General features: G+C 42.7%; 1 protein-coding gene across 4 annotated transcripts in view; it reads right to left on the bottom strand.

Moving 5' to 3' along the window:
• ADAMTS9 (ADAM metallopeptidase with thrombospondin type 1 motif 9) overlaps nucleotides 1-26,841 on the bottom strand; it is a 174,505-nt gene that overhangs the window by 83,001 nt on the left and 64,663 nt on the right. For 3 of the 4 annotated variants that reach the window (XM_002713292.5, XM_008260887.4, XM_008260886.4), the window contains exons 13-22: nucleotides 26,129-26,310; nucleotides 25,900-26,036; nucleotides 23,600-23,717; nucleotides 23,262-23,357; nucleotides 14,714-14,880; nucleotides 14,493-14,622; nucleotides 13,462-13,588; nucleotides 7,971-8,181; nucleotides 7,348-7,512; nucleotides 5,302-5,466 (exon numbers count right to left, since the gene is read on the bottom strand). In XM_002713292.5, the coding sequence (XP_002713338.5) occupies nucleotides 5,302-5,466; nucleotides 7,348-7,512; nucleotides 7,971-8,181; nucleotides 13,462-13,588; nucleotides 14,493-14,622; nucleotides 14,714-14,880; nucleotides 23,262-23,357; nucleotides 23,600-23,717; nucleotides 25,900-26,036; nucleotides 26,129-26,310 (1,498 nt within the window). The remainder of the gene's footprint in view (nucleotides 1-5,301; nucleotides 5,467-7,347; nucleotides 7,513-7,970; nucleotides 8,182-13,461; nucleotides 13,589-14,492; nucleotides 14,623-14,713; nucleotides 14,881-23,261; nucleotides 23,358-23,599; nucleotides 23,718-25,899; nucleotides 26,037-26,128; nucleotides 26,311-26,841) is intronic. The other variant, XM_008260885.4, reaches the window with a different exon arrangement.

The following is a 26,841-nucleotide window of genomic DNA, read 5'->3' as shown; positions in this document are numbered from 1 at the left end:
TTTACTGCCTTCCCAGGCACATTGGCAGGAAGCTGCAACAGAAGTGGAGCAGCTAGGACTAAACTAGCTCTCATGTGGGATGCCAGCATTGCAGGTGGCAGATTAATCCACTGTACCATAATGCCTGCCACTAAATTGATGCTTTAATTCCATTTTCCCATGAACTTTCTAAAGTCCCCTGGTACCTAAGAGAATTCTGTGGCTAAATGAGGTATTTTATTGAGTTCTGGGACCCTATTTGACTTCAAGAAATTATTCTGATAGCATAACTGAAACTTTTTCCAGTATTTTTATATATGACAGTCTTTATAATATCATTCATGAGAGGCAACAAAATGGTGGAACCCATCTAAGTATGCAGAAACCAAAAGTCATATAGATGCATCATGGCAGACATGTAGTCAAGGAAAAAAATAAAAAAAAAGCCACTAAAAGGCAAACTGTTGGACTGTAAAATGTAGCCTAAAATAAAAAACATAAGCAGAGGGCATGATATCGTAAAAGTGGCATAATAGGGAGCTCTAAGAATTGGTTCTTCCACTAAAGCAACTCTTCAGGTGGCAAAAAATGAAAAGAAACATCTCTTTTTGGAACTCTGGAATCTAATCAAAAGGGTAAAGCAAGGAGATGAGTACTTAATGAAGAAAGAAGCTGCCAATATCAGAGGAATTTCTGCTGACCCATCTACAACATTACACATTCCTCTCATGCACACAGACTGCTTTCGAAGAAAGAGCTTACGTTCGGCTACAGAACAAACCTCAATACATTTACAAAGGCTGAAATGCCACAAAGGAGTACAGCTAGGCATCAGTGACAGAACAAGTGAGAAATGCAGCAAGAAGTAGAACTTAAACAACTGAAGACTTAAACAATCAAGAGGTCGAAGAAGAAATCATAGTAGGTCTAACAAAATATTTTGAGATGGATGAAAGTGAAAACATAAAAAATGTATGAGATGTGGTAAAAGCACATCTTGTAGGAAATTTATAGCTGTGAACAACCACATTAATAGACGAGATCTCAAACTACAATATGACTTTATAGCCTAAGGAACTAGAAAAAAGAAGAGAAAACCAAACTCAAGATCAAGAGAACAAGGGAAATCACAAAGAGTAGAGTGGCGATAAGTGAAATAAAGAGTAGAAAAAGAATAGATAAAATCAACACACACAGAAGTTGGTTCTTGGATAAGACAAAAACAATGAGAAATATTTAGCTGAATGGACTAAGAGAAAAACAAAAAGACTATTTTTACTAAAATCAGAAGTGAAAAAGGAGATATTACTACAACTATCAAAAGAATTTTGAGACTACTATGACCAATTATACACCAAAATACTAGACAATCTACCAGAAACAAGCAAATCACCACACACACACAAGTTGCCTGGAAACACACAAATCCAAAAACTGATTCACAGAGAAACAGCACGAATACACCAAGAAGAAGTAAAGACACTGTGTGAGTGATTCAGACTCTCCCAATGAGGAAAACAACAAGACCAGTTCACTGGCAAATTCTATAAGCATTTAACATGAATATTCACAAACTCATTCTCAAATGCTTCCCCCAAAAAAAACGAACGACCAAAAACCCAAAAAACTGAAGAGAAGGGAACATTTCCTAATTCATTCTGTGAGGCCCGCATTACCCTGATACCCAAAACACCACCATAAAAGGAAACTGCAGACCTACAGTATCTGCCATAAATACAGAGGGAGGCATTTGGTAGAGTAGCTCAGCTATCGCCTGGGACACCTGCATCCAGGATGGACTTCCGGGGTTTGAATCCTGTCTCTGCTTTCTAACTGAACTTCCTGAAGATGCACGCTCAGGGAGATGGATCCCTGACACACAAGTGGGAAAGCTGGACTGGGTTTCCAGTTTCTGGCTTTAGCCTGGCCCAGCCTCAGCAGCTGTGGGCATTTCAGGAGTGAACCAGCAGATGGAAGATCTCTCTGACTCTGTGTGTTATTCTGTCTCTATGCCTTTCTAAGAAATTAAATAAACAAAAAATTAAAAATCTATACAGATGGAAAAATTACTAATAAAATACTAGCAAACCAAATCCGATAGCATATTGAGAGGATTACACAACATGCCCAAAGAGATTCAGGCCAAGATGGTTAGGGAGGATCAACATGAGAAAATCAACTGGGGCCAGTGCTGTGGCGGAGTGGGTTAGGCAGCCACCCGCAATGTGAACATCCCATATGGGCATTGGTTTGAGTCCCGGATGCTCCATTTCCAATCTAGCTCCCTGCTAATGGCCTGGGAAAAAGCAGTGTAAGATGGCTCAAGCGCTTAGGCCCTTGCATCAACATGGGAGACCTGGAATAAGCTCCCGGCTCAGCTCTGGTCATTGCAGCCATAAGGGGGAGTGAATCAACAGATGGACGATTTCTCTGTCTCTCCCCCTCTCTCTCTTTGTAACTCTGCCTTCCAAATAAATAAAAATTAACAAATCTTTTTAAAAAAGAATATCCTTTTCAACAAATGGTGCTGGGACAACTGACATCTATATGCAAAAGTATGGAGTTGCATTCCTACTTCACACCACATACAAAAATCAATGCCAATTAGCTCAGAAACCAAATACAACCCTTTGAAAAACATTGCAGGAAAGATTGACAACACTGGATTTGGCAATACTACCTTCAATATGACACCATAAGCAAATGCAAGAAAAGAGAAAACAGACTTACTGGACTTGGTCAAAATTAAAACCTTTGTGCATCAAAGGACATTATGAGCAGAGAGAAAAAGAAACCCATGGATGGGAGAAAATACTGGCAAAAAATCCTGTATCTGAAAAGGAACTGGCATCCAAAATACACAACAACTATAAACCAACAATGCAAGCCAAAGATTTGAATTTGAAAATGGGAAAAAGAGTATTACCAAACTGTACACTTAAAAAGGGTTCAGATGCTAAATTTCACCTCAGATGAATTTTACCAAACTACAAATTCTCTTACAATGAATAAAAGCCTGAACAGACATTTATTCAAAGAAGATATACAAATGGCCAGCAAGCTCATAAAAAAAAGATACTTAACATCTTTTCAAAAGGGAAATGCAAATCAAAACCATACTGAGATATCACTTGACACCCATAAGGGGGGCTATAATTTTAAAAATGGAAAATAACATGAGGATGAAGAGAAATGGAAACCTTTGCATATTGACTTTAGGAATGTAAAATGGTCCAACTGCTGAGGAAGGCCACCTACCAGTTAAAAAGTTAAATACAGAATTACTATACGATCCAGCAATTCTGTTCCTGGGTATATATCCAAAAGAAGTGAAATTGGGTAATAAAATAAACACTTACACATGAATACTCATAGCTGCATTATCCATAATAGCTAAAGGTGGAAACAACTCAAATACCCACAGTGGGATGAAGGGATAAACAAATGGTAATGTATCATTATGATGAAATATTATTCAACCATAAAAGGGAATGAACACACACTAAAATACAGATGAACCTTGAAAACATCATCTTGTATGAAAGGAGCCAGACAAAGACCACATACTTTGGGAGTCCATTTCTAGGAGGTATCCAGGATAGATAAGCCCACAGAAATAGGCACAAACTGATGGATACCAGGGGCTGGGGGGCACAAGGGAATCGGGTGGCAACTGTTTAACACGATGAAAATGTTTTTGCACTAGATGGAGGTGGTGGTTGCAATAAAAAAATTCTTAATATGCTAAATGCCATGGAATTATTTACTTTAAAATTATTACTTTTATGTTTAAAAAAACAGGCAGAGCACAACCCTAATAATTGTTTTAAAATTACCAAAGGAAAATCACAAATGTGTCAATACTAGCAATTTCTGAATTTCTGCAGTGTTATTTAGGAATGTGTTTGCTTTTCTTCTCTTTGATAAATTATAGTTTGCAAAATTTCTCTTTTGGATATGCATGGTTCCTAAACAGTATTTAGAAAGAACTGCTTTTCCACTGCGTTGCACGTCCAATCAAAGGGAGAGCCAATGTGTCAGATAAAAGGCAGGTTAGCAAAGGCCTCAGATAGACATGGATTTAAAAAACAGATCTGTGAATTCCAATAGGTGACCTTCAGCTCTACTTCTCCTATTATCCCCTGAAAATGATATAACATACAGAGACTCTTGCCTGTTTACTCAGCCGCAATTAACCATAGGCACTGGGGATCCTATGAAATGGGCACGAGTGAAAAGTGTGTGAACATTAAGGATGGACATTGCAAGGGCCCAGTAACAAAGCTGGCATGTTTGGAAATGAAGGCAGAGGCTAAGGGATCAAAGTGCCTCGGCTCGGTCAGGGGAGGGAAGAGTCTTTCTTCAAGAGATTACGTAAGTGATGGCAGACAGCTGTTCTGCTTCTGTTGGGAACGCGGAGTGCTGTTTAAATAGTACCAAGCACAGTTTTGCTTCTATATTAGGAAGGACTCAGTTCTCAGAAGAGCGGCTTCTGAAACGCCAGTCCAGGATAGATTCTCACTCCTCATTTTTAAAAACAGTTCAAGTTATGGAAGCAGGTGCCCAGACTGGCAGTTCAGGTGCCCACGTTCTACATCGAAGTACCTGGGTTCAATCCCTGGCTCCAACTTTCTCACTACGGCTTCTTGCTCATGCAGACCCTGGGAGGCAGTGGTGATGGCTCAAGTAGTTGGACTTGCGCCACACACGTGGAAAGCCAAGACTGAACTCCCAACTCCCAGATTTGGCCTCCACAGAGCCCTGGTCTTTGGCATTCAGGGGAGTGCACCTGCATATGGGCATTCTTGCTCTGCTTCTCAAATCAATCAATCAATAACAAATTTTTAAAAGACTTCAAAGAACAGTTCAAGACAAGACTGGGGAATCTACGGACTAGAGGACTCAGAAAAGATTCTTTTCAAACACGATGATTCTGCACCCTGGAATCAAATCAATTCTCCATGAAGAGTTTGGCTTATTTATGAGGTGAGCTTTGGAACTCTAAGGGTAGGATCCAAAACATCGCTTCCAAATCCCAGCTCAGACCCTCCTGCCAGCGACACTGCCCTGGGATCCCACCCTGAGCCATGCAAGAAGATCACATCAGCCAGAGAGGCAGGCTGTTGGGAATCTGTGCGAGTGTTCATGGGCTCAGGCTACAGGTCAAAGTGGAAAGCGTGAAGTCAGGCAGCTGGCTGTGCAGGAGGTGCTATTGGCGTGGAGGCATCGCGTGTGCCACAGGGCGCTGCTGGAATCCCCTCTGCAAGCCCTCTCCAGATAAGAAGGAAAGAATGCAGTTAAGAATCTTATCGTTCCAAATACCTGTCCCCAGGGACCCGCCTGCCAGGACGCACATTCCGGCTGCTGACAAGTCTGCATGGAGGCTGGCTTGGCCTCGGGGTCACAGATTCTATCGTTTAATCGATCTTCGCCAAACTGACACCAGACCTGGCGGTGCTTGTGCCCTTTTCCACAGGTGACCAAGCACTGTAATACAAAGCAGAGCCAGTCAGGGTCGCTTCTGATCAATGTGCTGGGGCTGCTGGGGGTCATTCATCGATTAGCAGGAACTCCTGTGCCCTTTTCCACAGCAATCTGCAAATACATTAAGGCTGAACTTCCTCTTGCCTTACTCCCCTCTCCACGCACCCTCCTCTCAGAACGATTCCTCTCTCCCGTAGCCGCTTGGAAATGCATGAAACTTTCCCTCCCTTCCTCCCTTCCCTCTTGGCTCTCCTTTTTCCCTTCTTTGTTTCTTATCTCTCAACCAGTTTCAAGCACAGAATAAACTCGACACAGGACCAGGCTATTCAAACTTTGAAAAACAGCGTTCATGATTTTCTAGCATAAAGGTTAAGTGTGGGGAATTGCAAGTCAAATCAATTTGGGTGTTGATGCCTGTGATCAAGTCACGTGGTATCCCTTCTCCTCAGTGTTCTCATCTGTGAAATGGGGACAACACTGCCTAATGCAAGCGGTTGTGGAAACTGAGTAAAAAAAAAAAATCTAATTAACATGCTTAGCACAAAATTCACTCAATAAATACTGAATGTAATTATTATTACCAGGCTTGTTGTTGAGAATTTGAAAATCTCAGAAGAACCATAAAAGAGAAAAACTAGAATTGTCCAAAATCTCACTACCCAAGGGTAACTGTATCAACTTTTTGTTTTTGTTCCAGTTGTTTCTATCCAAAGAACTTTGGATCTCACTGAATTTACAGTTTGATCTCTTCTGCTTCCATTTTATCAAGTATCATTGCAAAGTGTCATTACTTAGTTTGAAATTAAACTTTCACTGGTATTAACTAAGTAGAACGTAAACCCTCTACCTTCTTTCATCTTTTATTAACTAAATACTAGAGTTTAAACAAAGACAGCTATTAACCCAGAACTAAAGCTAGGTTAGTTGTTAATTTGCCCAAGATCGAGACCCTGTTAACCCCATACACTATTACTTATCCACCATTCCAGGACACTACACGATATACAATATCCCTTTCAGACTGGCTTTTTATCTGATGGTCAAAGTAAACAGTTAATATTGCACTCATGTGAATGAAATGAGGGCTTGGATGGAGCTCTATCGGGGATACATTTTTTCTTTCCCCCTGTTCTTGACTTGGCCTATAAATAAGAGGGCTTCTGCCCCCTGACCCATTCCACCCTTGCGCCTGCTGCTTCTTCATGAAGCTGGAGAGAGTTGCCTCCTATCTGAAACTCTCCCAGGGCCATGTTAACACTGGGCTGTGTCAATAGTAAGGACTGATACTGTACCATAAAAGCAAAAAAACAGGCTCCACCTTCTTTTGCTATTCTGGAGCCACCTGTGCCAAGCAGCAGAGGGTTTGCATGGTGCTTCATAAAACAATGGACAAGAGAGGCATAAATCTGGAATACTCGGCCTGGTCCTCCTCTCTTTGTTGCAGATTTTCCTCTCACAACTAGATGGACCAGACAGATCATTGGCTGGAGTCAAATTCTGTTTTTTCCCAAGATGAGCAAGAAGGAAATGTCATGTTCGCTTCAGAGTTAAGTTAGAATAGCTTTACGATTAACAAAACTCCAGTTTCCTTTCAGTGACTGAGCAAAGAGCTCAGAGAAGGGGGAAGGTGAGGAACTAGAACCTCAAGATTACCGGTAGAAGCTGCTCAAGTGGATGACCCAGCCAGGTCTAAGGTGCCACTGAGGTCACCAGGAGACTGGTCACATTAAGTGCTAGGCTCACAGAGCAGGTGGAGAAATGGAGTTGCTTCGCTGACTGCAGATGGGAGAAAGGTTCGCTAGGATTAGCCTTAAACAGAGCTGGGAAGATAGGAAACTGGAACAACGGAGATGATCTAGTGAAACGACAGCACTTCTGTCTCACCTCTGACCACTCTCCCGATTTCCACTGTGGACAAGAGAACTCATTGCATCTCTGAACGGTGACTTTCTCCTGATGTGTGCATTTGCTGTCATCCAGCACATCATTTCGGGTATTGACACAAATAGCCCTTCTCCTCTGAGTTCCACCATCACAGCTTTTAGAACACTGGAAGAATAAAAAATCCAATGAAACCAATGCTGAGTTTCTTAGAAAGCATGATGCTGTCTCTTTTAGCCTTTAAGAAACAAATAATCCTAGCTGATTCAATGTCATATTTTGGGGTGAATTTTTATGCTATCAATTTATTTACCAGGTTGATATGGAAGTTAATATTAGCTCACTGGCATAGGAAACTGAAATTGGAAATGGCTAGTGGGGCATTAAAAAAAAGTGGTTGGTTGAGTTATTCTACCACTTCCAGTTACCCACCTGCCATGCCCATGTCAGACATTACAAATCAATCATGGCACTCTTTTCTGCACAGCTTCAGTGGGGCCAGGCATTGTAGATCAAACAAGGTTCTCTTTTCCATATAGCTGAATTCTCAGTGCAATGCTACAAGGAGCCACCATCAACTAATAAGGCTTAGCATCCAAAGACTTTTTGAGTAAGAACCAACTTACATCAGTCCAAGCCGAATAGCGCCAGCCACCTGTGTTACATTCTCCTGAGCATTTTTCCCGGTTGCTTGGTTTGGGGTGACTGCTGCAAAAACTGTCATCAACCTTCTCAGTCTTCCCATCCAGCCTGCTGTATCTGGCACAGTAGATGTCTAAGGTGCGATAACCCAAGCCACACTGGGCACTGCATTCACTCCTGCTGCCAACATGCCATCTGGGCATAAGTAATGGGGAGACACCAACACAGAGGTTAAGTTTTTGTGTTTTCTCTCTATTCAATTGGTACAAGAGCTGAGTCCTCTTTTCTTCCTTAACTCAAATACCATGAAACCCAAAACCACACTGAGCCACTGAGACTCAATTTTAAACTAGCATATCCATAGATTCTTCATGGCTACCAATGTTCATGGAAGCAACAGAATGTCAGTTAGATATCCTAGCTTTGGAAAGATTCTCCCTGGACACAGCCAGTATGAAAATCCAACAATAACAACTTCAAAGAAAATGCAACTCAACAAAGAAAAAAAAAAGAAAAAGAAGAAAAAAAGAGCAATTATATATTTAAAAGGTTCATGTAACCCAGAGGAGTTTCATTGCTGGTTTTTTTTTTGTTTTTGTTTTTTTTTTTTTTCTATCAGAGAACTGCTGTTGGAAACTCACCCTGGGCACCCTCTTTAGGAGGGCCTGTGTTAGGATGTGCTCAATAAACACCCTCTAAGAAAGGAATGAATCATTTGGACTATGAAGTTCAAGTGTGCTAAACCCTGTATACACTTGACTATAAATTTCTCTTAGGGACCATACTTTGTACAATTCCATCATATACTTTAAAAATTAGATTTCAATCTACAAATCTTCATCATTTTTGTATCTCTAGTACCTACAATGAGATGTTCCTGGCATGCAGTAGGTGTTCAGTATGTGCTGATGAATCATCTAGTTCTTTTACTGCCCTAGAGACATGGTCTACAGTATTCACTTAACAAAAGAAAATAAATAAAATGCTTCAATCGGATAGAACAGTCTAAAGAAATGAAGTTGAAATGTATTTACTGAGTAGACTGACAAATCCCAGATATTTCAACTGCCTTATAACATTATTTGATTTTACATTTAATAGTTTAATTCTCTACTGCTCTGAAATTGAGTGGTTTGGTGATAGCCATCAAGAATTCTTCCTCATACACCTGTCCAGGAGGAGAACTTAAGAATCAAGAGAACTGGCACTTGTCTGTCTTAGAATTTTTCACTAATGCTCAAAAGTAGGTCAGAGTTGACCACAGGCAAATAAAGTGGGCTACAGATAGCGTCCGTTAGGGTGACACCATCCTGGGGTTACTTTGTTCTACCTTGGAACAGGGAAAATGAGGGCTTGTAAAACATTGTTTTTATCTCATCCTGTCAGTAAAATCAAGGCAAAGGCTCACTTCCTAAAGGAAGTGAGGCAAAAATGTGGCCCAATTCAACAAGTATCCGGAACTTTCATCTGGAAGTTTCCCGGACAGCCACTTAAAGCCTGAAATGTGAGCAGGGAACCTCCAGGACTCTGAAGAGGGGTCACATGTCGCACGGTCTTCAAAACACCACTCCTCAAAATGCCACCACCTTTTTCATATTCTGCCCCTGGACAGCGGTCTAAGGTTCTAAGCAGCAGAGTTCACTTGGTCAGTTTCACGGGAAGTAAAATAGAACTGAATTTTATCAGTGTATTTCTTTTTTTTTTTCTGGTGAAATTTTTTTAACTTTTATTTAATAAATATGTATTTCGAAAGTACAACTTTTGGATTATAGCGGCTTTTCCCCCCATAACCTACCCCCACCCGCAAACCATCCCATCTCCTACTCCCTCTCCCATCCCATTCTTCATTAAGATTCATTTTTAATTAGCTTTATATACAGAAGATCAACTTAGTATATACTAAGTAAAGATTTCAACAGATTGCACCCACACAGAAACACAAAGTACAAAGTATTGTCTGAATACTAGTTTTACCATTAATTCGCATAGTACAACACATTAAGGACAGAGGTCCTACATGGAGAGCAGGTGCACAGTGACTCTCGTTGTTGATTTAACAATTGACACTCTTACTTGTGATGTCAGTAATCACCCGAGGCTCTTGTCATGAGCTGCCAAGGCTATGGAAGCCTCTTGAGTCCACAAACTCTGACATTATTTAGACAAGGCCATAATCAAAGTGGAAGTTCTCTCCTCCCTCCAGAGAAAGGTACCTCCTTCTCTGATGGCCCGTTCTTTCCACTGGGATCTCACTCCCAGAGATCTTTCATTTAGGTCATTTTTTGCCACAGTGTCTTGGCTTTTCATGCCTGAGAAACTCTCATGGGCTTTTTAGCCAGATCCGAATGCCTTAAGGGCTGATTCTGAGGCCAGAGTTATCACTGTATTTCAAAAAGGGATAATCCAAAGTAGTTCTTAGCAAGTGGGAATAGAAGGAAAATGAGTGACTATGGGTGTGGAGGGGCTGTGGGAATGAATGATTTTGAGAACTACTGAATTAAACAGGTTTCTTCACCACAGCACTTGTCAAGGTCTTTGAACTGTGGATGAGCACCATGAACACCCACGTGAGGAAGGAGATGGCTGGCAGGGCTTCTCCAACATGCTGGTTAGTTAGCATTGAGTCAACTTGTGGAATTTGTGATCCATAAGGATGCTTCGGGAAAAACTATCTGACAGTTTGATCAATCAGGAACAATCTTTTCCTTGGTCTTATAATAAATTCTGCACAAAAATTAGTATAAATCACAGTTAACCAGACAGAATCCTTCCTTTAGATGTGGTTTATGTCTTTGATATGTTTCCCAGAGTGTAACTTTATTTCCCTGACAGTCTGTAAAAGCCAGTGACATTTGAATGTTGACAACTGCTGATTTTCTGTTTACGTTTAAGCTAACACATACACCTGCCTCATTATGAGGCTCTCTAAGTCAACCCTAAGCTCTTTTTCCCTTTTGAATTTTTAATTCTTACTCTCTGACCCATCACATCCATCCAAAGACAAGGCTCTCTCTCTCTTTAATCTATTAAAGGTGGTATCATTCCAGCCTGTGCTTTGCTAACCTCATTCAGTCTCAGGATTTAAAAAATAATTAAATGTTTAAAAAAACATGACTTTCTCCAAATGTGGCAATTTAGAACAGTACATTTGACATACCTACTATAACAAACAAAAAGACATTAAGCCCTGATTTTCCTATGTTTTGTGAAATGAGTGTTTAAAACTATCAGAGGCTGAGTTATTTAGCCAGAAAGAGCTGCGTGTGAACTTGATAAAACTTACTAAGTGACGCTATAGAAGTCTCTTAACTGCCCTGAGTCTCAGCTTGCTCATCTGTGAAATGGGGGAGACAGGGTTTTGGTGGGGGGGATTAAGAAGGCAGGTGCAGGCTTTAAATCACACGGCAAGCACTTAAGAAAAATGGCTGCTAACATTGCAAGTTATTATCATGATCGAGGTATTGTATTCTCCAATCACTTTAAATCTTGTGAAGGTCCCCAGAAACCAATGAGCAGAAATCCTGGTAACATCCATGTGAGAAGTCCTGCGGACCTGACTTTATCCTTTCAAGATCTGTTTGTGTATTATACCAAAATGCTCCCAATACAGAAAAAAACTATGCACAACATCTCACAAGCCAGCATCATCACCAACGAAATTGTGGCTCATACTGGAATCTGCCTAAAGTGAAATATGTTCATTTCTCAAAGTAGCAGCTCAAAAATTAATCCCTAGTCTCAAATTGGTGCTCTTCGGATAAACCTGAAATAGGGTTCTTCAAGAATCAGCTGTTTTTTTTTGATGGCCACCTTCTATCATTCCAAATGCTTTGTACAAAGTTGTCTGCTTTTCCATCACAAAAGCATGCTGCCCTATAGGCAGGATGTCCTCCAGGTTTGCATCGCATATATATACCTTATTCTCTCAGCCTCTGTTTTCCTAATGTTATCACCTGAAATGGTGATGATGTTAATACCTATGCTGTAGTGTTGTTTCAAGAACTAACAGAATATTAACTACAACAGGATAAGAACTAATAGAATATTACAGAACTAATAGAACACCAACTACGCCAAGATAAGACAACTTATAGAAAACAATGATACATGATTGTTAAAACAAACCGTCCTTACGAAATGGTTGACTCTGTCATAATTGCTTTCAGACTGATGGAGGACACAGTGGTAATGTGATAGAAGGCTCATCTGAAAATGTTATTATTCTCCACTCATTAAGGTTGTGCCTCAGGGAAATGTATCTACCAATTCACATTTTTCCCCAAAATTTACTGATTAATTCATCTCAGCAATTAACTAATGATTTTTTTTCCAGAAAAGATATTTAACTAGTTTAACTCAACTGGCTGAGACAATGGGTTTATATGGATAATACCTATAACATGAAGGAAGAGTGTTGTACATGGTTACCTTCTAATGTCTTTTTGCCACTGTTATTTTTGTCAGTGCTTTTTGGCAAGCCAATGAGCAAGTAAGTGACACTGGGTACACAGGAAGTGTGGCAGGGTGGAAAGACCTGGGGCTTTGAAGTCAGAGCCTTTAGGTGGGGACTGGCAGACATATAGCACGCCAGCCACAATTAGTCCTCAACTACTCCTGTGACAGACATTACTAATGGATTTCAGCACTCTTCTTTTCTACCAGAGCCTCAAGAGGGCCTTGTACTCTGTACTCTAGCACTGCAGGCAGCTAGCAGCACAAGAGAGGAATTTGCCTGGTAATGTGGAACCTTCAGAATGCTCAAGTTTCCACTTTGCTTTTTAGGAATGCCGAGAACTTAACACATTCCACTCCGTGTTGACATTTTCTCCCTCTGTCCAAGGACAATAACACAGCAACGCACCTTATCTGCACTGAACTGACATGAAGACTATATGATGCAACCCCCCAGGCTACCTTTATTTAAACACAACACAGGGAGACTTAGAGGCAAACCGGAAAGCTTTAGAATTCTCCACCCACCCAGAGATTCCTGCCTCAGATTTCACCCTTGAAGGAAGAGCCAGAAATCTGTACACAGATCTTCTTGTTCCTTCCATGACTCTACCTCAGTGCACTGCACCTTCGGTGTGCATAGAAATTCTTCTACGGGGTAGGATACTTTGAGAATGAGTTTCCCCTGTCTCTGCTGGCTTTCAAACCAACCTTTTCACAGGATGTGACTCAATCATCATGCTAATACCTACTCAGTAAGTTGTGAGGATCAAATGAGAAGGTTTTTGGCAAGTGCCATACTCTATTAGCTATTGTTCATTCTTGGGAGAACAAGAAATCTATAGGCGTGTGTTGTGGATAATTGGTTCCAGAGGGATGGAGAGCTGACTGAAGCTTATTTCACCCAAACGCCAGGAAGAGCAACTGAAGACCAGCACTCCCACCTCCAGACCCTCACGTGCAGACCTCCCATTAGGACCTCGCAACTCCAAAGCAAAGCCCACATAGGAGCAATGGCCCCACCTCAGGTCACAGTCTGTGCCGCAGGCTTCGGTAATGGGTCCTGGCTGGGGCAGCCGATCGCATCTTTGATCAGAAACAGGAAGCTGATCCGACTCCCTGGTGCACACGGGCTTTCGCTTCCGCTCCCCTAGGCATGGAAGAAAAAAAGAAGATTCAGAGAAAGTAACCTGGGCTCGGCACACCACAGGCTGTCAAACGCTTTCTGTAAGTAAGTATTTGCTGTTTTCTTGGCCACGTGACCTCCATCATACTACATACATGCAACAAAAGTGGACTGGCGTAGCTGTGCACCAATAAAACTTCCCTGACAACAGGAGGGAGGCGTGGGTATCACACCACACTGGGTTAAGTTGCCTAAGCCACTGTTTGGGATGTCTACATCCTTTACTAAGTGCCTGGTTTGAGTCCTAGCTATTCTACTTCCAATCCAGCATCCTGCTGATGCATCCTGGGAGGCAGCAGATGATGGCTGAAATGGTTGGACCCTTGCCACCCACGTGTGAGACCAGGTTAGAGTCCTGGGCTCCTGGCTTTGGCCCGGCTCAGCCCCAGCTGCAGGCATCTGGAGAATGAACAGATCTCCCGCCTTACCCCAATCCTCCCACCCCTGCCCGTCACCCTGCCTTTCAAGTAGGTGAAAATAAATAAATAAACTTAAAAAAAAGTAAATGACAGGCTGGATTTGGCCCTGTGGCTGTAGTTTGTTGAGCTCCAGTTTATACTAAAGCAGACAAAATCAGTAACACATTTTACGACTGCAAAAGCCACGTCCCTGGAAAACTTAAGTGGCAGGAGCTGATTTTGCTTGGCTTTGCACATTGGTATAAACCTCTTAGAATGAAGAACCAAACATAACCTGAATCCTTCAAATATTGCAATGTGCCACCCCCACTGGCCTGATGGATTCAGGGAAAGGAGATTAGAGAGTACATTCAGATAGAAGGATTCATAGGTTGCATGCATTTGGCTGTTCTTAAAAACAGATTTTAAAAACTCTTCCAATTCCCACAATGCAGATGCAAAGCAGATACCTTGGCAGGGTCTGCTGCATGGCTGCCACGGTCCATGACTGTTCCAGTAAAACTGCTGAGGTTTATCTTCAATGGGAATATTGAAAGAATAGCGCACGTCGGGGTTGTATAACTTCCCCACTGACAAAACCTGGAAGGTGCAGACAAAACAGAGAGGAGGTTTGTGTTCAGCAGAACCCCAGGGGGAGAAAAGAGTCATGGGCTTGGGGTCAAGTTTTCACCTGAAGCAAAAGTTCTTGTTCAATGCGATCGGTGGAGTTAATTCTTTCCACGACATTGTCAGACCCGCTGTACTCGATCATAGTATTCCCAATGCGGATTTCTCTTTTGGACATTGCGACAACAAAGTCTCCATTGATCAAGAAATCACCTTGACTGCTTGCTAAAGCTGTAGATGAGAACAGAGAATTCACTGATCTGCTGTCAAGGGCTGGCTGTTGGAAATATGAAATGACATCGTGATGGGCAGAGTCACAATACAAAAGGTGAGGACTTGTAAGCCACACCGGCATCAGTTCACACACTTGGTCTGCCTCGTGTCAGCTGTGTGGCCTTGATAAATCACCACCCCTCTCATTCTCCACTTCTTTATCCCTAAGATGGAGAAGAAAACCTACCCACCGTGGGACCTGTGACTATTAAGTACAATACAATACAGTGATCTGCGATACATAGCAGAGGTTTGTTATTCAGTTAGAAGATTACAGATGGAAATAAGTGTTATGCCTTAAAAATATGTACAAATGAACTGGACACTCAGAAAACTGGCTCCCACACAAATCCCTCATATTTTAGAATCAGCTGGGCCAAGGGCATCCTTTTTGACTTTTCTTTGTTGGACAGATGTTAACATGTTAAAACACAAGGTCGAAGTTATGCTAAAATGTCACCTCTTCAGTGGGTTCTCCTGTGGTGGCCAGCCTCAGACACGACCCCAGAGAACCTTGCCCCCAGGCACACATACTGTGTCACCCCCTTCCTCACTCGCCCAGGCCCACTAGCAATCACCAGGAAACTGTAGAAAGGATGGAGTGTGACTTCCAGGTAACATCAGAGGCACTGTGGCCCTCCCTGCCTTGTTCTTCCTTCAAACTCTGGCTTTGGGAGAAGACAGCTGCCATGTTGTGAGGATATCCCAGAAACCCATAGGGGGGTCTCTAGCAAACACAAACGATGAGCACAGGCTTTTTGCTATAAAAGCCTCTGAATGAGCCATCTGGGAAGAAAGTCCTCTTAGGCCCCAGGATGACTATTAACAAAAGTCTCACCAATCTGTTCCCAAAATGACTTCCTTTCAGATCTCACTGGGAAATGTGCACTTTAAGTGACATGTCATTGTACTGCTCTATTTATTCCATGACTGCACTAGAACACATATATTAAGTTTTTCTCACTGGCTTCATTCTGCATTCTAAAAACCTTGGCATGACTGAAATTAAAACATAATTTGCTGAAAGGCAAAATGAATTTATTGTCATACTTCTAGATTAAAGTTAAAATTCCAGTCATCTCCTTCCCCTCTAGTATTTCTTATTAAATTTTGGTTTCATTTTAGGTGGAGCAGTCCCTTTATTCCCATGGGTTCCATGAGGATTCAACCAGCTGAAGAATGAAAATAGTCAGGGGACACACACTGTGGTGCAGTGGATGAAGCCACTGCTCAGAATGCCCACATCCCATATCAGAGCGCCAGTTCCGAGGCCTAGCTATTCCTTTTCTGATCCATCTCCCAGATAATGTTCTTGAAAACCGGTAGATGATCGTTCAAGTACTTGAGTCACTGCCACCCATGTAGGAGACCTGGGTAGACTTCCTGGCTCCTGGCTTTGGCCTGGCTCAGCCCTGGTTATTGCGGCCATTTGAGGAGTAAACCAGGGGATGGACAATCAATCTCTCTCCCTTTTTCAAATAAAAAGATTACAACTTTTTTTTAAAAAAAAGTTATGATACCTACAATGGTTGTGCCTATACTGGACATGTACGGACTTTTTTTCCTAGTCATTCACACTCAAACAATACAGTGTAACACAATTGCTTACGCAGCATCTACATTGTATCAGGAATTGCAACTAATATGGAAGTGTGACATATGCAGATACTTTACCAGCTGATACAGGGACTTGAGCATCTGTGCATTCTGCTATTGGGGGTGGGGGGTGGGCTGGAATCAATCCTTGTGGATACTGAGGGATGACTATACTGCTTTCTTCCCTTTGTACCACCACTTTTTGAATAATGAGTCTCCTTGAGTATTGAGCTTGATATGAAACAAGTATTCTATACATCAAAGTCACTGAACATGTGTGCCCTGGCCAGAATACTAGAGAAAGATCACCTACACTTTCTGTAATTGGTGCATCAGCAAATCTCACCAGTGAGGGAATCCTTGAAACCAACAGATCACATATTGAGGTGATTAAAGGTAACAAGGAAGCTTAACTTGGGAATCGCAAACAGATTTCATAGCAGATGCCAGTGTCAATCACTGGTACCAGCAGCCTGGGAAACCCTGTAGACCAGGAGTCATTGGCAGCACCATGCCTCAGCCTCATATGAATGAGATCTCAGTCGTGAGATGGGGAGTGACTAAGACATCACAGGTATTTGCCTGACTGTAATCCTCTCATTGATCATTCTACTGATGCAAGTGGTTCATTGTCCCTTACTATGAAGTCATGACTTAGTGTTCATGTAGAAGAGTTCTGAGGATTTAGTAAAAGGGGCATTGTGCTTCATGTAGAGATTAAAAAGGACAGAGATGAAGCTCTGAGTATTGTGGTTCGGTAGCAGCAGGATCCCTGTTTCTAAGGCCAAACAATCATCACAGAGTTCACGTGGTGGGACACCTTACTGACACAGGACCACTCTTTCTAGGATTAGGGATAAACAGTGTTGACTTTGGCTCCTAAACTGGTGATTAAATTACCAGAATTCCCACTCATGTAAACACTGTTTGGCTCCCAGAGAGGAATAAAATGTCTTCATTTGGAATGACTGGGAAGGATGTGGCATTAATTTTTTTAAATAAACAATCTTTTATTTCTTGGCGTATAATCTATTGCTAGTCTATACTGTCTATGGGATATAGTCCCAACCCCTTAGATTAACTCCCTTTTAACGTCACAAACCTTATCTTCACCTATCTTTCTAATATCACCATTCTTTCCCACCAGTAATATCTAAATTTCTGGTCCTGCACATCCCCTGGTCAGCCTTAGATTTTTCTACGTGGAGGCAATGCAGTGGAAGGGCTAAGTGTGTGGCATATGAAGTCACACACATAAGGACTCCAAATCTTCCTACTTTGTGTGCGTGTGAGCTGGAATAATTGATTTCACCTCCGCAAGCCTCAGCTTCTTCCTCTGAATAATGGCTTTTCTGAAGGATTATTGTCAAGATTAAACATGATTGCAAATATAGGCTTTCTGGCACATCATAATGCCTTCATACACTGCCCCTTATCCTATCTGTATAAGGTAGGGTGTATTCCAGATGCCCAATTTGTGGATGACCAAAGCTCCACAGAGATTATTTAAGTCCCATGGCCAGGTGCTTTCTAATCATGGAAATCTGGAGTTTGTTTATCACTAAAATTTTCCAAGAAGACAGTCAACAAACGTTTGTTAAACATTTATTAAATGAGGGAGTGAATTCATGCATTCTTTCCCTTGTATACAAATAGAAACCAAATAGGTTACAGACTTTAAAAATTTTTAGATTGTTTTGCCAGACTGCATGAGCTCTTTAGTAGAGCCATCATTTAAAAAACAAACAAACAAAAAAAAAAACAAAAAACCCTTTGTAAGCTCGAGAAAGGTCCTAAGCCATAGTAGGTGTTCAATCGATGTTGAAAGAATGGCTGACTGCACCTGACATTTATGATAAGGAGACTAGAATGCTTCCGGCCCAGTGACCGTCTCCCGCTCAGCGAAAGCTTCTGACAACTGAGGCCCGTCTGCAGCTCCTGCAGCGCCAGACCCACCAGCCATGCACCGTGCAGGAGTTTCAATGGGTCACTGGCTGGGGAGGAGGTCGTTTACGTGGCACCTCAGGCCTCCTAAGCGGCGCCCTAATGCGGGTCACTTCCACGGTGATGGCGTGACGTGCTGTCAACAAAATCACCCAATGCCTTCAAGTTAAGTCGCGTGTTAGCCACCCAGCTGATGCTTCACTAAAAAGGCAGAAATGAAATGTCACATGCCAGTTCCATAAACTAGGCAATAATCCGGCCTTGTTCATACTCAAAGAGCAGTAGCCTATTCTAGATGAATTCTGGGGGTCTTTTCCAACACCTCCAGGCTTCCCCTCATGCTTAACCTGACTCAGGGCACTGCACTGTTACACGTGTTCTTTATCACAGACGACGGTGAGAGGAATGGGACATGGGCTGGATGGAGCAAGATCCCGCTTCTGACTGGCCTTGGTAACGGTACGGCCCTCGACAGCCCTCCAGTCACCAGATGAAGGGACATTCCTCATGTATCCTGCTCTGAATCGATTCCTATCTCCTCACTGCCACAATTAATCAAGCACTAGGCGTCCTGAAGACAAATATTCTCACAAAAATGGCTACTTCTGCTCCTCAAGAGACAGGGACTTGGTGACCCTAACTCAACTTGGCTGGAACCCAATGGCAGGGAGGGGCCCATGTGAAAGCATGACCTTTGACAGGGAGACTTTCTGCTTCGGTACTTGTAAAACAAATAGTTTCCTGAAAACAACAGTCTACTGCCCAGCCTCCCACTAATGCGATTAGGGGAGCTAATTTCCTGGGCTGATTTCCCTCCCGGTGCACCCATCAGAGCTGGGCTGCTACAGAGGCCCTCTCTCCTGGAAACTGCTCCTTACCCAAAACATGCAGAAGGCACACAGCTGCAATGACCTCTCCAAACACATGAAGGATGAGTAGGGATGAGGATCACCTAATCACACAACAGCAGCCACTGGACTCACGCAGCTCTCTGTGTGGGCCGTGAAAGCTTCGCACAATGTTTGCCGTGCCTTCCTTCAAGCCAACAGCAAACATTGACACAGCGCAGACTTGATGAAAACATCCAATGCTTCCTAATTTCTCAAGGAGCCACTGTGAGGTTCAAAGGCTCTGAGGCTTGGTTTTCACACCCAGTGAGCTGCGACTGGCAATCTGTGCTTGTACAGCGGCCTTTGGAGGCCAACAGGTGGCTTTCTTATAACACTCTAGTAAAGAGCTATGAGTGGCTCAGACTGCCTGCCCCAGTGACAAATATTCCTTAATTTTGTTTTCACTCTTTACAAGGAGATTAAAAAACAGCCAGTGAGGAGCACAACATTATCAGGAAGCCATGTCCCGAATTCAGACGCATGGTGTGGGCTGATTAAATTGCCCTGAATTGAGGCCACCACTTGGAGAGAGATTATTTTTCCCAAGAAGGGAAGAAAAGACAATCCTTTGCCTTTTGGAGGAGAACAAAGGAACAACTCAACCTGGCTTTCATCCCCTACACAATGAATTTATAAGGAGGTAGCATGCAATGTCATGTGGTTTAATTAGGAAGTAGGAATGAGATAGTGGCCATATAGTCAAATTTATAGCTAAGTGCACAAAGAAAAATGCTTGATGCACTTTGTACAGTGGTGGAACAAGAAATGTGAGAGTCTCCCCCCCAGATTATGAAAATGGTCCCTAAGAAGTTCGCTAATTATCTCATTCAGGTAGCCACTCATTTGGACATTCAGAATAGTAAAAAGCTAATATGGCCATCGAGCAATTAATTCCAAGTCAAACAATACGGCCGCTACAAGAAGCAATCAATCTGTATATTCAAGGTAACCCCGTTTTCCATTAAGAGTACTCGCTAAAGACAGCATGAGCAATGACTGTTCAATAATTCAGCAATCATTAATGAGTACCTATCATGAGTAGCCTTTGTATCAGGAGTTGACAATGCAGAGATATGGCCCTGACCTTAAAACACAAGTGGGCCTAGAGATGACAAGCCTTCTCATCTGAGTTGACGGCCATTCCACTCTTGTTCAGGTCAAAACCCTGGAGTCCATGACATCTTTGACTCCACCCCTTCTTCCATATGCAAATCAGCCAATCTTGAGAGCTCCACACTGTGACTGCCATCGCCAGCTCTCATGGATTACTGCAAAACCTTCCTTATAAGTGTAGCTGTTTCCACCATATACCCTGCCCCACCATCTATTCTCATGGTGACAGCCAGTCTGTGTCTTTGACAACATAAATGTGACTATGTCAGATCATGCCTCAGCTCAAAACCTCTAGCAGCCTCTGATGCCTCTCAGCTTACAAGCCAAAGTCCTTGCAATGGTTATATGGTCCCAAATGACTTAGTTTTGTTAGCTGTTTAAAACTCACTGAGCTCACTTCCTCTGTGTTTACCCAGTGAAAGCTACACGGGCCTCCCTCTATGAACAATCTAAACATTGTCCTACTTCAAGGAATTTGCAATGGTCCTGGGGCAAGCACTTTGGCGTGGTGGTTTAAGTTACTGCCTGCGATGCCAACATCCCATACAAGCTTAAATTCAAGGTTCCCATCACCCATATGGGAGACCCAGATGGAGTTCTGGGAATCTGACTTTGGCCTGGCTAGTCCAAGCCCATTGAGGCCATCTGGAAAGCAAGCCAACAGATGCAAGATCTCTATCTCTTCCTTTTTCTCTAACTCTGCCTTCCAAATACTATGTATATATACTATATATATAGTATATATATCTATTTTTAATGTATTTATTATATGTGTATATATATATTTAAATGTGCAATGGTTCTTTCTCTAGGTATCCTGTTATCTCGTTCTGCAATCCAAACACTTCAACTTGGGGTGGGTGTTCTGCCTGGTGGTTAAGGCAATGTTTGGGATGCCTATGTCCCATATCCAGAGTGCCTGAGTTCTAATGCTAGCTCTGGCTGTGATTCTAGCTTCCTGTCAATGCAGGCTCTAGGAGGCAGCAGGTGATAACTCAAGTAGTTGGGTCCCTGTTACCTACACAGAAGAGAAGGACTGAGTTCCTGGCACCTGACTTCAGCTTGGCCCCATCCTGGCTCTGGTGGACATTTGGACAGTGAACTAGCAGAAGGTAGCTCTCTATTTATATCTTTCTTTCTCTCTTTGCCTCTCAAATAAATTAAATAATTAACTAAAAAAAACCCATCTAATGAATTCTCAAAAAAATATTTCTATGAACTCCACTGTCCCTGTGCCACGGTTGGTATCTCAATGTCCTTTGTGCTGCTCTGATTTATAATAGTATGCATCACCAACTCACAATTAGACTTTTCTTATCTATTAAGATTTTTTTTCTGTTTTTTTTTTTTTTTTTTGTCTAGCTCACCTCACTGAAAAGCTCCAAGAAGACAGCAATTTTTATTAATTTTTGTCTCTTTCATTCATGATGCCTGGAACAGTGTCTGACACATATGAGGGTACTTCAAAGAGTTTATGGAAAACAAAATTAAAAAATAAGCATGCTCTGGCATAATAAACTTTGAAAACCATGCATTTGAGAAGTATTCAAAGAGTCTATTGAAAATGCACACTATGAAAACATGATGTGTTAGTTTCAAAATTTTTTTGCACCCAAATAAAACTTACTTTTCTCATTCCATTTTTTTCATGCACTTCTCAAGTATCCTTATATTAGGTAAGTAAATGAACGAATGAATTGTGATATGTAATAGAAAGGCCATAATGGAGTCATGTACAGGTATAGTTCTGCTTGGCTACAGATTAACTATCAATGTATGCCTTCACATAGGCATTCCAAAATACAGATACAGGTTCTCAGTCAACTCAATAAATATTTATTTACTAGCTCAGTATGTCTAATTGCTTGACCTAAACCTCTACAGAAGCTGTGCTCATTTGCATAAAAAGAATTCTTGCCTGGATGCTATAAGCAAGAAAGTACATTTATGTCTTTTTAAAACTCACTGCCTAACCGAACTGCCCTGACTTCTTCTGAGTACAAGCCACATGGTTCCTCACAGCTAGGAGAAGTCTGTTTGTACAGTGTGACAGCTGAACCCCTTTCAGTCTCTACTCCTTGGACCCTTCTTTAAAACAGCAGTTGGGCAAATTTCCTAATCCTTTATGGCAGTTTACAGCATACTGAATCGGAGTGAGTCTGCAGGGAGGCAAGTGTTGAAAGTCAACACAGAGTCAGTAGAGCATTATGGTTTAACTACAGGGACCAGATATGCATTAATCATGTAGTTAAATATAAGGAATAGATTAGGTTGGACTTCATTCTGAGACAGGGATCAGGACTCCGTAGAGTATCGTTGAGGCCTATTCTGGTAGACTTGGAGAAAACAGGTGCCACCACTGAGCACGTGCAAGAACCAGGCTCAAAATCTGAAGACTACGGGCAGGGGCTGATAATATAATAACTAAGTCAGCTAATGACGCCAATAAAACATGTCCAAGTCAGTTACCCACAGGACAGGCTTTCTGTAAAAGACTCAATAATTCCACACTAAATTCAGAGGGTCGGAACTTTCAAAGTTTGACTTGGGGCTTTACTGTTTTCTAAGAGTCAGAGTAAGTTCCTTGATGTTGAATAGTGCAACTACACAGTCTTTAAATCCACATTTCAAGCACGCAGGTAGGAAAATAAAATAACGTATTTCCAGATCCACTTGTCTTATGAAAAGTCATGACATGAGAAAGCTGGACATGCGCGAGAGAGGAGGCAAGCAGTTATGTGCCGCGTGCGCTCGAGAACCAGACTCCTGCACAGGGCAGGTGCCATCCCGGCTCACCTAAGTAGTTGTCATCCTCTGACTTCCCTGAGAAACTGTGCTGTCGCACATCGATATTAGTAGCACCAGCTGGAATTCGGACCACAATATTGTAACCTGAAAAGAATTGGGGAGAAATTCAGTATTCTACGCACTGGTTCACCTTCTCTGAGTAGGGCATAAAAGGTAGACAACAAAGGGATACATTACAATTCTCGCTATGAGACGCCTCACGGCCAGATGGATTATGTCCCAGAACAAGACTAATTTTACGCTTGACAATAACATTTTACATATTACATGTGCTTAACAACTTTGAAACTTTCCCTTCTCATGGTTCGTAAGTTGCAGATTCTTACCATAATGTACTGTATTAAATGTTCCTGCCACTGTTTTGCATGAAGAATTATCGCCACCACAAACCCCACATTTATCTCTCCGGGCTTTGGAGTTTAAAACATGATCGCATCCAGCTTGCTTTTAAAAAAGAAAACATATGAAATAAACGATAAGTATTAGAGAGATGACGGAGTGCTCAGTAATGTGTGTCCCTGAATTACGTGCATTCAAAACAACACGAAAACAAAGTCCCTGTAACTTGCGAGGGCTGGGAACGCCCATCAAACAGCCTTGCCATTTAAAACATGAGCCTTAGCATGGCCACGGGCATCCAGGTGGTGCTAGAAACGCAAAATGTTGGGACCCATTCAGATTTTCTGGACTATAGCTGGCATTGTATCAAACCACTCTGGGTGCTTCATCTACAGATTTAAATTTGAGAAGCATCCATCTAGGAATAAGTGGAGAAAATGAGAAAAATCGCGCAGGGATGAAAAAAGAGAAAAGGACTGTATCTAATTCAAGAATGCATGGCCACCTTAATGGAGAAGCCTATTGCTGCCATAGAAAAATAGGAATCCAGCATTGATATTTTCTTTTTTTTTTTTTTTTTTTATTTTTTGACAGGCAGAGTGGACAGTGAGAGAGAGAGAGACAGAGAGAAAGGACTTCCTTTTGCCGTTGGTTCACCCTCCAATGGCCGCCGCGGCTGGCGCGCTGCGGCCGGCGCACCGCGCTGATCCGATGGCAGGAGCCAGGAGCCAGGTGCTTTTCCTGGTCTCCCATGGGGTGCAGGGCCCAAGCACCTGGGCCATCCTCCACTGCACTCCTGGGCCACAGCAGAGAGCTGGCCTGGAAGAGGGGCAACCGGGACAGAATCCGGCGCCCCAACCGGGACTAGAACCCGGTGTGCCGGCGCCGCTAGGCGGAGGATTAGCCTAGTGAGCCGCGGCGCCGGCCAGCATTGATATTTTCCAATCTTTCAAGAGAGGCTGGAAAATGTCATTTAATACGAAATCCTCTATGCTTAAATATTGGCTGTGGACAGAGAGCCAAGCACGACAACCTGCTGCCAATGTGAGGCCATAGGCCCCATCAAATGGTCTCTTGAATTTCCTCCTGTTTCTTAAAAAAGACTTACTCAATTATTTAAGAGGTAGAGTTACATACAGAAGGAGAGACAGAGAGAGAGAGAGGTCTTCCATCCTCTAGTTCACTCCCCACATGGCTGCAACAGCCAGGGCTGGGCCAGGAAGAATTCAGGAGCTTCACCTGGGTCTACCAGGTGGGTGCAGGGGCCCATGAGGTTGGGCCACCCTCTGCTTCTTTCCCAAGAGCACTAGTAGCGAGCTGGATAGGAAATAGAGCACCTGGGACCTGAACTGGCACTGCAGGCCATAGCCTTAACATACAGAGCCACAGCACCAGCCCCAAATTTCCTTCCATTTTAATAGAACGCAGTGGCCTTGGCTCTGAGAGGGATTCCAGCAATGACCAGAAGACCAGGAGAACAGAGGTCACATTCTGGTCCCCTTGGTGCCTTTGTGTGAAACAATCTCGGAGGAAAAACTGGCTGCACTGCTATGGCATGGACTGACCAGGAAATCCATCCCGTAGCTGTGAGTGAGAAAACAGGAGAAGCTCTTAGGGGCCCTTCAATCACATCCTACTGACTAGGAACTCCAATTGCCTTTGGACCACATGCAAGAAACAAATACATCATCTCAGAGCCCTGGCTGGATGAGAGATTTCTGATTAGTGAGACCAACGAAATGGCATCAAGCCCTCAAGAAATCATTGTTCTGACACTTCGCCATCTGCCAGAAGTTTCTCTATGTTCCTTCCAAGAATAATTAACAGGCATGTCTCAGGTGGAAGTGATTGTGGCCAGAATCGCAAAGAGAAATCTGCAGCCAGAAGCAAAGTGAAGCTGATTTTTGCTCCTGCCATCTTTCTGGAACTCAGCTATTCGACTGAGCAAAATGCACTCGCAGGAAGCATTTGGGTTTAACCTTAACCACTGAGGTCACAGTAAAGGAGTGTGTGGTAAATTGCTCTAATAAATCTTCCAGGGGAGGTTTCCTGCAGACTTCTACAGCAACTGAACATGTCAATGAAAATCTAGAGCTGTCATTCTCAAAGTCTGGCAGAGCGAGATCCAATCTAAGCGATGCTGACACTGGTCCAGGGACCACACTTGGGAGAACCACGGCCCAGGAGACAGTGAACAGATACTAGCACTTGCTAGTCCATGGAGGAAGCTACAAACCACAGCTTGGTGATGTGATAACACGATGAAGGAAAGCCCTCTGGGACTTACCCGGCAAAGTCCTTGCACACAGATATCATTCGTGTCCTGGCCACAGGGAGTTCCATCGACCACTCTGTCTCGGAGCTGATAGTAGGCTGTGTTGCCGGCCACTCTGCAGAACAATTTGCACCTGTCCTTCATCAGAACTGCAGGGGAGAAACACGTCAGAACAATGAGTATCAGGGTGGCCCCTGCAGCAGCCTGCCCAGCGAGGCGGCAGCCCCCCCAAGGCACTTACTTCCGCTGTACTTTGGGACCCAGCGCACGTTTGGAAGTAGCCCATTGATGTTAAAGTGCTTCCCGTCGAAGTGAGCGCACTGCTCATCTCGGAAGCCTTGCTTCTGCTTGGGACACGGTTCCGTGTTGCAGGACTTAAACTTCATCCTCCGCCCGACGCAGTATTTACCACCGTTTTTTGGTCTGAGACAATGTAAACACACACACTGTATTAGAATGTCTTTCTCCAGACACTTCTCCCTCGTTTCTGATTTCCTTTCTTGTAGGGAAGCCAACAGGAGGTGGCAGAAGACAGAAGGAAGGGCCAAGGCTCTGAACTTGGGATTGCATCCTGCCTTCGATAATACCATTCAGTTACACTTGGGGAAGTCACTCCATCTCTGCAAGCCTCAGTTTCTACACCTGTAAAATGGGATATAGCTGTCTTGTTAAGTCTTCCTTGACGATCCAGTGTCCAAATATACAGCTTAAAGTATGAAACTCAAAGCATGAATCTGTTGGATCATTTTTTGCCAGCTTTCTCCTAAACATTTGCAGTGCTTTGATTTTTAAAAAGCTTATCAGGTAAAGGTACTCATGAGTAGTTGTTGTACTTCCTGTCAACCTTTTGTATCTTGATATAAGAGTGCTTCAAAAAGTTCATGGAAAACATAGTTCAAAAATAAGTTTATTTTGGTATGAAATACAAAGAAAGCCATGCATACGAAGGATCTT

Source organism: Oryctolagus cuniculus, chromosome 10 (genome assembly GCF_964237555.1).
Source record: "Oryctolagus cuniculus chromosome 10, mOryCun1.1, whole genome shotgun sequence".
Classification (NCBI taxonomy): domain Eukaryota; kingdom Metazoa; phylum Chordata; class Mammalia; order Lagomorpha; family Leporidae; genus Oryctolagus; species Oryctolagus cuniculus.
The sequence above is the reverse complement of the archived record's forward strand: the minus strand, read 5'-3'. Positions and strand labels throughout refer to the sequence as shown.